The 13979-nt window shown below is 37.9% G+C and overlaps 2 protein-coding genes across 2 annotated transcripts; one reads left to right on the forward strand and one right to left on the reverse strand.

Annotated features, from left to right (window-relative positions):
* Positions 1 to 472: 472 nt before the first annotated feature.
* LOC132263158 (synaptotagmin 1) lies at positions 473 to 13397 on the forward strand. The gene is made up of 9 exons (XM_059762773.1): positions 473 to 846; positions 2814 to 2968; positions 3204 to 3481; positions 3719 to 3817; positions 3979 to 4173; positions 4244 to 4420; positions 9606 to 9723; positions 9823 to 9956; positions 10218 to 13397. Exons 2-9 carry the CDS (start codon positions 2824 to 2826, stop codon positions 10413 to 10415), a joined length of 1344 nt encoding a protein of 447 aa, XP_059618756.1. The 5' UTR covers positions 473 to 846; positions 2814 to 2823; the 3' UTR covers positions 10416 to 13397.
* LOC132263157 (electron transfer flavoprotein regulatory factor 1) lies at positions 12860 to 13972 on the reverse strand. Its single transcript, XM_059762772.1, has 2 exons — positions 13826 to 13972; positions 12860 to 13760 (listed from the first exon to the last, which is right to left on the reverse strand). Exons 1-2 carry the CDS (start codon positions 13862 to 13864, stop codon positions 13551 to 13553), a joined length of 249 nt encoding a protein of 82 aa, XP_059618755.1. The 5' UTR covers positions 13865 to 13972; the 3' UTR covers positions 12860 to 13550.
* Positions 13973 to 13979: the final 7 nt, after the last annotated feature.

Consider the following 13979-nt stretch of genomic DNA (forward strand, 5'->3'; position numbering starts at 1 on the left):
GCGCCAGCTGATAAGATTAAAGACAATGTATTCAGAACAAAAAACTTATCACAAGATATACGTTAAATTAATTAGATAATGCTTTATTCATGATAACTCCACCACTAACTATTGAATCTTATCAGCCACAAAGTCTCTCCACATTTCCTCTCCCGCGCTGCGCGTCAGCCGACATTGATAAGGCGCGAATCGACTGATTTCATGTTTCACTCTTTCTCAAATTTCACAAGAACCAGAAGCTTAAAGATTCCCAAAAGTGAGGTTTGTGGCGATGGTGAAGGAATTTTCGCACTTATCGATTTTTCAGGGGTGAAATTCGCCCCTAATGGTTGCCATCGTGGATGTGTGATGTGTGGAGCTTTTGGGGGCTTTTGCGTGCGCAGAAAGCTCCATCGGGCTCTGGTGGTGAGAAGGGCGCATGCTATACATTTTTTCCATCATCGTCAGTGAATCGATTTTGTATTCTACACCATTTTGTGTGATATTGTACAGAGTGTTTGGTGTTACTGCTTTATGGGGCAGAAGAAAATTCTGCTTGGAGCCCCTCAAGTCAGTCAAATGTCCCCGATTTTGTGCTAAAAGTGTACACAAGTGCTCCAGACACACACTGAGGGATGAATTCTCGGTGAATGTGGTGACTAATTGCTGAATATCCGTGAATTTCTCTCACCCTCCGTCATACAAGAGATTGGGGGACTTTTGCAAGGGCTGCACAGCCACATTTTTCACTCTGCCAGAAGGATAATTCCGCCAGGAAAATCCATCTCAGCTGTTTTAGTGTGTGACAAAGTTGAGAAAAGTGCTTGATTTAGTGTGAGATTCAACTGAAATTGCTTTAGATTTGAGGTAAGAAGGAGTTCGCGAAAAATTTATTTTTCCTCCTCCGTCCATGAAGATTTCACCCAATAGAGAACCTCAATTACATCTCCATTGAGCCTCTGCGACGTTCTCATTTTCACCCAGAATTTTCTCCGTCTCTCCTCAAGCCTCTCCCGGGGTATCAAGTGACCTTAGACGATGGCACTCCGTCACATTTCTCAAGAGTCACACACAGAGCCTCAAATTTCAAATCCTAAATCAATAATTTATTTGAAATTTCCTCTCTCAATTTTCTCACAGCTCACGCACTTGCTTTTCTCAGGGAAAACCCGCTCTATATGTATGCAAATTCACCCCCGCCCATCGGCCCATTCCGACGCACTCACAAATGAATGAAGACTTCTCTGGACCACTCCTAATCGAAATCCAACCCCATTGATAACAACTGAAACATCCCTCGTGGCGCTCTCTTCGCGTGCCTCCATTGACCCCAATGACCATGGTATTAATACAGGCTGCAGACGCCTCCACAGCGCAATTTAATGCGTATCTCATGTGTCCATTTGTGCTCATAAATTAATATTTGAATGAGTCGCGCGTCACTCGGCGACAGGGACCTTTTCGGCGAATGCCTATAAAAAGGACATGCCATTCGATGACATCTGCAAATGTGCGCCCCATCCACTGATTTTTCATTCACACTCTCACTCTCAGCCATTGTGTGACACGGTAATGTGGATAATTCGATTGTGGGGGTGGTGAGACTTGTGAAATTGCCACCCTTACACAGAAAACACGAGACGCACGAGGGGAGAACATGGGCAGAAGTGGCAGAAAAAAGATTTTGCTCAGTCGAGGGAGAATTGCTCGTGAATGTGGTGTACAAAATAGCCGCGGAATTCATGGAATAATGAGAACAATAGAGAAGATTATATCCAAGGAGTTTCCCAAGAATGACTGACATAAGAAGATTATTCAATGGATCTCGATTTTTGAGCACAATTGCTCTCAAAACTTTTTTTTCTCTGTAAAATCCTTCAGAACGTATATAATTCCATTCAGCAAGTGGATCAATACAACTCTGCTCACTCATGACTGAGAATAACAAGGAGAATTATGAAGAAATGAGTGTTTTTTTCATTGACCACGATTTCTCAGCTCAATAAGTCCTTATGTCCACATGCTGACCAATACGCCCAATTATATAAAATCAATACTCATTGCATGGGAAAAGATAGTCCAATTAGGGAGTCGGAGAAATTATCACGTTGTGCGGCATTTAAACTCTGGTCTTTTTAAGCAATTTATTCACAAAGTTATTGCGCAATAATTATTTTTCCATTATGCTAACACAGAAATAACTTCCACAAATTCACAATTCAGCCTGCATTTTATGCTTTGTTGATTTTCTCCAAAGCACGAGCGCTGAAGTGGCGTTATTTGAATACAAGGAGCAACAGGAGTGATATTGAATCCTTTAAAAGGACAGCATGACGCGTGTACATGTTCTGTCGCAAAACTTCTCCCTTGTCCGTCAATCCAGAAGACTGTGAATACATGGCAAATGACACTGAACGGAAGGCATTTCTCCAGTGAGGCAAGAAATGCGAGAAGTGGGCGGCGAGGCGAAAATCTCGGCTCCCAGAGAGAGACGAAGGTGGGCTCGAATTTTCCTTTTCCACCCGCTCGCTCTCTGTGCGGGCGAAAAGAAGCATCATTGAGGGTGCTAAAGGAGAGTGAAGAGAGAGAGGCAAGTGAAATTGCTATGAGCGTAAAGTGACGAGATTTCCACCATGTGGGCCGCAATGAAAGGGAATTTTCTCTCTCTCAAGTATACGGATTTCATTCAATGAGTCCGGATAAAAATAGCCAATTGTCATTCCCACCCCGCCGAAATCACTCACAAACTCCAGTTTTGGCATAGATTTCTCCTTGGATTTCTCTGTCCACGCAATCAATACGCGAATTAACTGTTTGTCCTGTTTGCATCGCAGCGCCGAGGAAATGGCTCCGAAGGTGCAGATGTGGAAGAGGGAGGCGGTCGCGGAGGAGGTCGCCGATGTGGTCTCGGAAATCACCACCCTCGCCACCCACATCTTCGGTCACAAACATCACAAGCACTCCACCACGACGGAGACGCCGGATTTGGGTGAGTTTTCCAGCGAAGTACGACGCAAAATGGGGGATTTTTTCAACTCGCCCAAGGCATCATTTCTCATCATGAGTCTGGCGACAGAGTTGATCTCGAGCCGCCTCGCGGGATTTCTAGATCTCGACGGCACTGAGAAGTTTCAGCAGCGCGGCAGTGCTCAACTCTGGGGCCGGCGTGGGCGAGAAAAGCAGGCCGGGAAAAATACCTGAGAGAATTTCATAAATACTTGCAGAGGTTGAAGACACCAGCACCGCCGCCCCCACGAAAGGTGGGGTGGAGAAGATGGCCGATGAGGCCGTTGAGGTGACAACGAAATTTGCTCACGACATGGGCATCCCGACGTGGGGCCTCGTGGCGATCCTCATCGGCGTCGGCGTGGTGATCCTGGGCATTTGCTTCTGCTGCATTCGGCGCTGCTTCCGGAAGCGCCGCTCCAAGGATGGCAAGAAGGGCATGAAGGGCGTGGACCTGAAGTCCGTGCAGCTCCTGGGCTCGGCTTACAAGGAAAAGGTAATGTGATTCGTTGTCCTTGCAAGGATTTGATGTGCGGTGTTGAAAGTTGAAGACGCGAATTAGATAGCAATTGACGTTTTACAATTTGATGCCATTTGGAAGCCTCAAAAGCATTTCTTGTTTTTTTTCTCTTTATCTTTTTCACATTGGCCAATGTTCAACAAAATCTACCATCCTTGTCTCATACCCCCATCATCATCTATCCGTTGGATATTTACTCTGACGAAAATGTAGGTACAGCCCGACATGGAGGAGCTTACTGAGAACGCTGAAGAACCCGACGAAGGTGAAAGTAAACAGAGTGAGCAGAAGCTCGGAAAGCTCAGCTATAAAGTGAGTTGCCACTCAAGCATATTTTTTTTCCCAATCAACCAATTACATGCGTTGCGAGCAGAAGCTGCTCATTTTCTCCTCTCAAGCAGCGCCAGAAGAGAGAACATATAATTATGTTTGCATTCGAGAAGCGTGTGTGATGAGAAATCGATTCTTTGCAGCTTGAATATGACTTCAACTCCAACAGCCTGGCCGTGACTGTGAATCAGGCTGAGGAGTTGCCCGCTCTGGACATGGGAGGCACTTCGGATCCCTACGTGAAGGTGTACTTGCTGCCGGACAAGAAGAAGAAGTTCGAGACGAAGGTCCACCGAAAGACTCTCAATCCAGTCTTCAACGAGACATTTGTCTTCAAGGTGACTTTCTTTGTCGAGATTTGGGAGCTTTTCGGATGAACTAATGAGCGTCTTCATTGCCATTGTCTAGAGCCTCCCATATGCTGATGCCATGAACAAGACTCTGGTCTTTGCCATTTTTGACTTCGATCGCTTCTCGAAGCACGATCAAATTGGCGAGGTCAAAGTGCCGCTCTGCCAAATTGACTTGGCCCAAACCATCGAGGAGTGGCGAGAGCTGCAGAGCGTCGAGGGCGAAGGTGGTCAGGTACGAAAGCCCAGAATTAACTATAGCGCTTCCCCAGGACTCTCTCCGACCTCTCAATGTGACTTTTCAATGTCGCACATCATATTATGCTCAACTTTTCGCCTCCTTCCTTGGTCACTTGACAAAATACCAGAGGCAGCTGAGAATTTCTTTCCAGCCCGAGATGCGCGGGAAGAGAAAGATTACTTAGGGAGCGAAGAAAAAAACATTCCCAGCTTGGAAAAAAGCTCCTGTTTTTTCCCTTCAGGTGAAAAATATGTATCTCGACAAACAACCTTTTTCCCACGAATCCCCAAAAAGTTTTAGGAATGTGAAAATACCATCACGAGAGAAAGTCTAATTAGATGCCCAAAAAGAGATGAGCTTTTCCAACTCCCACCCAAAGTCAAAATATATATTCACTGGCTAATTAGACGATATATATATATATAAGATAAGGTGAATTCATTGCAATTAGCAAAAAATGAAATGTTTCCCATTAAAATATCATTCTCATCACAAATTTTTGTATTTCGAGTTTTTTAATATTATATCATTCTTATACTTAATATTGAGAAACTTTTCAATTATATACTGTTGAGAGTTTATTATATGATGACAATGAGTTTCTTATTTCTTATTTCTTTTTTGGAATGGAATGTCTTTTATCAGAGTTTCATATTTGATCTCTTTATTATTTGAGTTTCCACTTCTTTTTCACTTTGAACAACCCTTTTTCTTTAATACTGTGAGTAACTCCCGAAAAAGTCTCTCCTTCTGAGATGAGAAAAATCTCACGCAAAACCGAGTTACATTTCCGAATCTTCTGCTGAACGAACAGGTGATATTTTAATAAGAACATTTTACCGAATCTTTCATTTCTACCATTTTTCTTTTAAATCTTAAATTGTTTTCTGTTCTATGTACAGAAGCAGCAACACATGTTGTGATGAAAGAAGACAATTTTTATCATTAATCTATTGGTTAAGCAACTCTATATGAAATATCCGAAATTTCAAAAAAAAAAAGCGCTTTGCGCCCAAATCAAAAGGAAAAGTGTTCTTTCAACATATTTTCGCTTCTCAATTTTTTCTCAATCACCATTTTATGAGATAAAATAATTTCTTTTTCAACTCGTTTTACTCGCCATTAAGAATTTTTTAAAAAAAAGTACATTTTGCAAAAATTCTCTATCAAATAGCCTAATTTTTTACCTCACATCAATTTCTTTTTTGAACTTTAATTTTTCTTTTCAATTCACGTTTGAGCCTCTTTTCTTCTTGTTCTTTCTTTCTTTTCTATATATAAAAAAACAAGCAAAAAGAATTTCTTATGAAACTACATTAATTGGTTTTTGTATGAAAGCATTTAATCGAAAAAACGAGGTTTGTCTCAAAATCAGATTTACTAAAAAAAAATTATTTCATTTGAGTTTGGACGAAAAAAAGAACCAAAAAAAAACGATTACCAAAAACGAATTGATTACAAATTTTACAATTAATTTCCATTACAGTTATTGACGTAAATTATTTTTCTCTTTTTTCCTCATATTTTCTCTGCTGTGCTTACGCCTGTGAATGGTTGTGTCTTCAACAAAAAAAATTTGCATGTCTCGCTTCAAAAACCAAAATACCAAATCAATTCTCATTCACGTAAGTATTTTAATTATAAAAAAGAAACAAAAAAAACAAAACAAGAGAAAAGAAAACCGTCACGAAGAAAATATTTCATCAAGCAAATTTGAAGGAATATTTTTTGAGTTTTTTCGTTTACCTTTTAGCCCTGAGTTCCCGAAAAAAAAAAGAAAATCAAAAGAGAAAATGGAGGGATTTAGTTGGAGAATCAAAAAGCCCTTTCATTCATTGACACACTTTGGAGAGCTTTTCCACTAAATCCTTCCAAGAACTTTTTTCAGAGGTCAGAATAGCGAATATTTGTTTTTTTTTTACCACGTTTTTGACCAACGAACTTGTGAAAGTTCGTCAAGATTGACTGCGAAAATTTTGACAATTGGCTACTGCATCGAAAATCTATCCTTGAATTCGAAAAGTTATCCTTTTTCAAACTATTGCATCATCTCAAGCCGGATTTTTGCCCAAAATTTGGTTTCTGTACAAATTTCTTCCTTCCCCCCCCCCAAAAAAAAAGCTCAATCAGTTCATCTTCAATTTTATGCTCCTGATTTATCTTTGTTCCCATCGAAAAATGTTATTTTTATACCTTGTTTTTTTGTTTATCTTGGAAGATTACGAAAATTTGCTGTGGCATGAAAAAAAAAAGATCCAAGAATCGAGAAGCCAAAAACACGTGGGAAGCTTTAGAATTGGAAGTTTTTCTTTCGATATGGTTTGAGTTTTTGTTCCAAATATGTGTTTTGTGGTGCAACAAAGTGTCAACACAATTGATTTTTCTCCTCCCTCTCTTCGTCTTGTAAACACGTTAACGTGATTGGAGTAAGTTTGGTGAATGCTTTTTGATTTTCTTCCTTTAACGTCTCATTTTTCCGACAATCCATTTCAGTCAACATTTTTTACTCTATCTTCTCTCTCTCTCTCTCTTTCTACCTCTCTCTATTGTTACTGTATTTTTGGACTAACTGAGCTTACACCGCCCACAAATTTTCTCTTTGTCATACTTTATATTTTTTTGTATAACATTATTATATATTTTCAATATAAGAAAATAGTGCAAAAAAGTCACGAGAATCCGTTTTAACTGCACTTTTTATACTGAGTTTTTCTTTTTCTCAGGACTTTTTCTTTCGTTAACCTTTGCAACTATACTCAAAAATCCTCACTTTTGTATGGTAGAAAACAGTGTAAAATTTTGCAAAAAATTTGTTTCCCCATTTTTTGAAAGTATTTTTGAAACAGACAGAATATATATTTAGAAGATGAAGCACTTTTGATAAAGCATGTTTCTTTATCATTAATTCTTTTTTTGATATTTCTCTCTCTCTCTCTCTCTCTCTCTTTCTCATGATCGCGCGAAACAACAATGTACAAAAGATGTTTTTTTTTTCTTTTCAAAATACTCAAAAACCATTCATTTATCGCATAGAACAATCACCATATCATGGAAATTTCAGAGGAAAAGAGACTTTGATAATGCGCATAAAGCCCAATTCTTTAGTAATATTTAATTGCGCTGCAAAGCATTTTCTCAAGTCAACTCAAAATCGTTCTCTTTTTATCTCATTGGCAATAATAGCAGAACTTTTCTTTCTCACTTTGCACAGAACTTTTTCTTGTGTGTCTCCGTTTACCAATTGGAGGAACATTGAAGACAATAACAATTGCTAGCAATTTAATTTATATATTTATCAGATTTCAAGCCTATTTCATTCCTTGCAACACATTTTTTTCTTCCTTGTATATCAACTCATTCACTCAGCAATTTTATCCAATTACACTTGCTGCTGTTCTTTTCTTTTTGTTATACTTAAGATAAACCCTTTTAGCCATTTACTTAGACAAGACAACTCTCAACACTCAACAGGCCGCGATTGGATGACACACACTAAACATGACTATAAGTATGAAAAGAAACTCAATTTTCTCTCTCTCTCTCTTTGGAATTACTTTTTAATCAACTTTTTATCAGCTTTTAAATACACTTTTCTCAACACAATTTAAAGTAGAAAATTTCTCATTTGCACTCACTCGAGTGAAGTTTATTATCGCAACACCCCGAAAAGAACAGGAGGATTTATGGCCTTTGCAAGAAGGCTTCTTTCTCCGATGTAGAGGAAAACACGTAGAAGTGGCATTGAAGAAAGTAGTTTCGTAAGCAAGGCACATCATAAGTCATCAGAAGGCTGATATAAGATGAGTGTCGCACTGGTGACAAATTTGAGAAAGTACACTAGCGAGCAAACAAACCAACTCACTCTGCGTTCTCATATTTATTCACATTTCATATCGACGGGTGAATCGAAAACTATTTGATTATTTAGATGTTGTTTGGATATAATGTACTCGAAAATTACTAAAAAATCGTCTGTGGAAACCAATATTTTCACTTAATCTTCTAATTTTGTCATATTTTTGTAAAGAAATTTCAACAAATCTCAATAAAATCAACTAAAAAAATTCAGAAAACAATTTTTAGAAGGTCTTTTGGGGATTTTGAGGTAAATTTGGCAAGTTTCGATCACTAAATTTTTGAATTCTCGATTTTGACTTTCCATAGTTTTCTGTTAACCCGTCGAATATGTATACTTTTCCAAAACAGTCATCCAATTTCATTTCTCAGTCTTTTTTTCTTACCTTTCGCAACAAGACAAGCAAAACATACTCGAAAAAAAAGATGAAATATTGAGGGCTTACAGTTGTCGGAATTCGAGTGGAATTGGCCTCGAGAGGATTCTATTCAAATTGCGACGCCTGTGCATTCTGCGATGGTTTAAATTTCCACCCTGTTCGCGCTTAAAGCTCTGCAAATACTGCCTCGAGAGGAGGACAAACACAGAGAGCGGTTGAACTTTAAACCAGACATTGTGTAGCCCGCCTCCGCCACTGAATTGCTATATATTGATTTTTCCTTATGAATAAAGTCCAAAGCGACGAAAGAGGCGCAACTGTATATTGCCAACAATGAGAAACATCCAATGCTCTTGCGAGTGTTTTAATTGCGAGAGAAAACCTCTTATTATTTATCGATGTATTGTGACATTTGTTTGTCCTTCCAAGAGAGCCAAGGACCTTTCTTTATCGTGAATGTGAGTGTCTCCCCCCCTCCCCACTCCGCCCCTAGTGCACTCTTCCAGGAGATGAACTTCCCCCCCAAGAATAGAATTGATCTTGATGTGTGACAACCTCTTAAGGTTAATCGTGCTTTGACAGTGTTTCTATATATACCCAAAAAAAAAATAAACCCATTTCATTTTTAGCATCCGTCTCCCCACTGAATTTGCTGTATTTCTACTCTCTTTCTCTCTCTCTCTCTATCGCTATTCCCGAAACAATAAAAAAAAACCCAAGATTCTGTGCAAGACAATGCAAAATGAACCTCAACTGCCAATTGTTAATGCATAATTTTCCAGTAACACGTCGAGATAAAGAAGTCTTTCAATTGCCGGGATATTTATCTGCTCTTCAAATTGCGTGTTGTAGTTCTTTTTCTCAGAAATCGTCACATTATATAGTTTGTCCTTTGCCTCTTGGTGATGCTCGTCAACTCAATTGTCACATTTTCTCAATTGTAGGAAAATAAGTTGGGAGACATTTGCTTCTCATTGCGATACGTTCCGACAGCGGGAAAACTGACTGTAGTTATCTTGGAGGCGAAGAATCTCAAGAAGATGGACGTTGGAGGACTTTCAGGTTTCCTAAACTTTTTTCCAATTTACATTTCACCTCCTGTTGCCACATTTCGGATTTTGTGAAAGTAATATTTTGTTGTGTGTTTCTGCCACCTTTCAGATCCCTACGTGAAGATCGCTTTAATGCAGAACGGCAAGAGGTTGAAGAAGAAAAAGACCAGCATCAAGAAGTGCACTCTCAATCCGTACTACAATGAGTCCTTCTCCTTTGAAGTTCCCTTCGAACAGATTCAGGTGAGATGGACAGCTGTCCAGCCAAGAGGGGCAAACAACTCGTTGAGGAGGTTGATAATTGAGTGATAGATGCTAGAATTTTACTTATACAGAAGAGAAGCTTCGGAAGCTCCGCCCTATCGAATGCCACGCCCACTTGTATTACGTGATTTCACTGTTTAAACTCCTAATCAATATTTTTTTTTATCTATAAACCTACGAGTTGTCTGCTCCTTGAATCCACATTTAAGACGTTGTGCTTAAGGCTAAATTCCCCAACAGAAAGTACAACTAGTCGTAACTGTTGTGGACTACGATCGCATCGGGACATCTGAGCCTATCGGGAAGGTGATGCTGGGCTACAACGCTTCGGGAACGGAGCTGCGCCACTGGTCTGACATGCTGGCCTCGCCCAGGAGACCGATCGCGCAGTGGCACACGCTGAAGGACCCCGAGGACGGCGAGGGGAAGAAGGACTAAACAGGAGATTGAGGCGACTTTTCTCTTTTGATTGTAGCTGTTTGAGACAAAATTCCATTGATCCCTTCGGCGAGATCCTCGTAGGGATGCTAAAGCTAAAACCTCCTCTTCTCCTAAGAGTCATCGGACAAGAACAAATAAATGCAAAAAAAAAGAAAATAAAGTGTTAAGACAACCAAATTTTAAAATCTCCTCTCAAAGAAATCTGATGAAGAATATCTCCATAAAAGGCATAAAAGAAAAGTCTATTTATAGAAGAAAAGAAAACCTTTTGCTGGCCCAGCGGCTCAGTTTATTTGGCATTTGAAACCAAAGAACAAGAACAAAAAGGAAGAATAACTTACGTAACACCAGAGGAAAAAAATAAATTCTAACAAAGTGGAGAAACAGAGACAAGATTAAGAATCATACTGTAAAACATTGTGTTAATTGTATTTCAGAATATTATAGTATTCTTAAACTCTTTAGTCGCATGACAAACATTTAACCCCTTCTCTTGAAACAATAATAAATAAAAAACATAAAATTTCCAATGTGTATAAATTCCATCAAGAAAATTTATTGGTGTTTATCTCTGGGAAAAAAATAATGGTGCAGACTTTATGAGTGAAGCTTTTGCGTTTGAACCATGGCGAGTTTTATTTACCCCAAAAATAAGGAAGTAAAAAAAAAAACACGAATAAGAAGAAAAATGCATCCAAAAAGAAAAGGACTTGGTTTTGTCTTCCGCCTTTCAATTGTCTGTTTCCTTTCAATCAAACTAAATTATGCAGAGAATAAGAAAATAATAAAAAAAAGTATTGCTCCAAAAAAAAGACGTGAAAATGAAGGAAAAAATAGACGTTGTAAGAATTCAAGAAAAAAAAAGAATACAATAAATTGTGCCCTCGAATTAATTGTAATAAATTAATTGTATTTAATCTATGAGAGTGAGAGAAGAAATGTATAAAAAAAATCAATCCCAAGAAGAGCTAGAAGACCAAAGATTGTAGTTTGTCCGAAATTTCATATCATTGTACAGTTTCTCCTATTGAATGTCCATTGATTTTCGCATTCTCAAATTCCTTGTTTTTTTTGCAAAGAAAAAAAAACACACACCACACAAATCGCATCTCACAAGAACATTAACCATTGAAAAAGACAGAGGGAGAGAGCTATAGTGAATTGCAAAATAATCCAGATAATAGAATTTTTACATGGAAAATTCCATTCGACAGAAGCATGAGAAATTCTCAGAGAATAAGTGAGAAAAGAAGTATTGTAGTTGAAGAAGAATGGATTATGTAAGGATGAAAAAGACTACAGAAATGTTGTTATTTAGTTCTATATTGTCGTAACATAGATGATAGAGAGTAGAGACATGATTTAATCGTATGGAAAAGTGAGGGAGGAAAAGAGAGAGATAAGAAATGTAAATTGCACAATATTATTTTATATCCATGAGTATATTCATCACATCAAAACGATTCACGGTCAGCAGCTTTCAGGAGTTCCTCCTTGGATTGGATTTCTGCGCAATTTGTCCTGATACAATTTCGGTCTTCGCATCAAAAATTCATTGTGAACCTCTTAAAAATAAACACAGGCAAAGCGACATCCAAAATTCAAGACAGAAAGAGAGAGAGAACTTTTCCGGAAAAATTGCCTCCCGTTTAGATAATTCGGCATTTGCTGAAGACTTTTTTTTCTTTCTCTGTTTATTTATAATTTGTATGGATGATAAGTAGCTAAAAAAAAACCCGAAACAAATAGTAAAAGCAAAACTCGTCAAAATATTTGCGAATAGAAAAAAAAAAGAAATCCAGATGATAAAGCAAGAAAAATCGTACATTTAAAAACAAAATGCATCATCGAATTAGCTTAAAAGGAAAACACAGAGCATTAAAAAAAGATAAGTTAAAAAGGCAAAAAAAAGCATTGTAGTGAGTCAAAAATAGGAGTATAAAAAAAGGCATATAAATGACAGATTAATAGTTAAAAAAGAAAAGAGAAAATTTAGATAATAACTTGAGAATTGAAACATTTTCCTAGACAAAAAGTATCTTATTTCCTCTTGATTTTTTTTATCTTTTTGAAGAAATACCACAAAAGAGAGTCGTTGTAAATAAATAGAATGGGAGAACATCAATAATAATTTTCATACTTAAATTTGTGAGTTGAATCGAGTCAAAAAAGCCAAGAACAGAATGGTGAAAGAGAGTAAAAGTATTGCGTGAAGATCTCTTTGGTCACGGCTTCATTTTGTAAGATGTATAAATAAGTGGGATTCCCAGATTATTTCCACCTCTTTATCAGATAATGTGAAATATCGAGACATTTGCTGATTACCACTGTAAACAATGCTCCATATAATTAACCATATAATCATTAGATTTATGTGCTAAAAAAAAATCACACATTTCAGCTAAACGAAGGACTTTCGATCAAAGACGTATTTTCTTTGAAAACACAAAAAAAAAATCATCAATCAACGGCATGCGAACGGCTTTTTCAACTGAATAAGAAAGGGCAGAAGTGGCGCCGAAGTTTGTGAAAGTATTACTGGAAAAAAAAACAATACAAAGAAGAAATAAAAAGAGGGCGAAAATGAAACAAAAAAACTGAACCCAGAAGAATGATGAAAAAAAATCTCACAAATATTAACTTGTAGCGCAGCACGTAAAGTGATGATGAATTTAAATGTGCAAGAAAAATAAAGTGAAAAAAAATATATACCAAAAAATATTGAATATATATAAACATGAAAAAAAACATTATGTACTTATTGAAGAAATGAATATAAACAATAATAAATTATCATTAAACAAAAAGAAAAAAAAATTATAAATTTATGATTACAGAAAAAAAAGAAGATGAAGAAAATGGTGAAAAGACATGAGAGATGATGAAAAACTATTACTTTGTTGATAAGTAGATTGTTTTTTCTCTGGTGTAAAATATATTATACTAAAAACAAATGAAATATAAACATTATGACAAATATTCCGCATTTTTCCGCATTCACAGCAAAATTCGCCCCGCAATTTCCGCCTCATCAGAGCAATTTTTTGGGGGGTGGGAAAAGACACGTTCAGGGCTGATAAATCACATCATCCTTGGACAGGATAATAGGCGTCAATTTCCGCAATCCATTCATCACTTCTCCTCGTAGTATCGCCTCTTCATGGCCCGATACTTCCTCAGGCTGTACAGCGCCTTCAGCTCCTCCACGACGAATTCGCCTCTCCTGATGAGCTCCTGGACCTTCTGCGGATCCTTCTCGCCGGCATTCCTGGCGAAGGCCGCGTGGCAACGCGTCCTGAACTTCTCCGGACCGCCCGGATACTCTCTGCCCATGTACTGAAGCTGCAAGCGAAAGTCACTCATTAGCTTGAGAGAAGGAAATTTGCTGCAAATGTGAGAAAACTGACCTTCTTGTAGATTTCAATAACTCTGGACCTTTGACTCATCTTGTTTCGACAGTGATTTAATTACTTTTTCACCTCTGAAGTTACATAAACTCTCTTTTGCACGGAGAAACCCAGCAAAACAAACTCTTTCTCTGACATTCGGATTGTCAAATGC

The sequence above is a fragment of the Phlebotomus argentipes genome, unplaced genomic scaffold (assembly GCF_947086385.1).
Source record: "Phlebotomus argentipes unplaced genomic scaffold, Phlebotomus argentipes genome assembly contig_15, whole genome shotgun sequence".
In the NCBI taxonomy this organism is placed as follows: Eukaryota; Metazoa; Arthropoda; class Insecta; order Diptera; family Psychodidae; genus Phlebotomus; species Phlebotomus argentipes.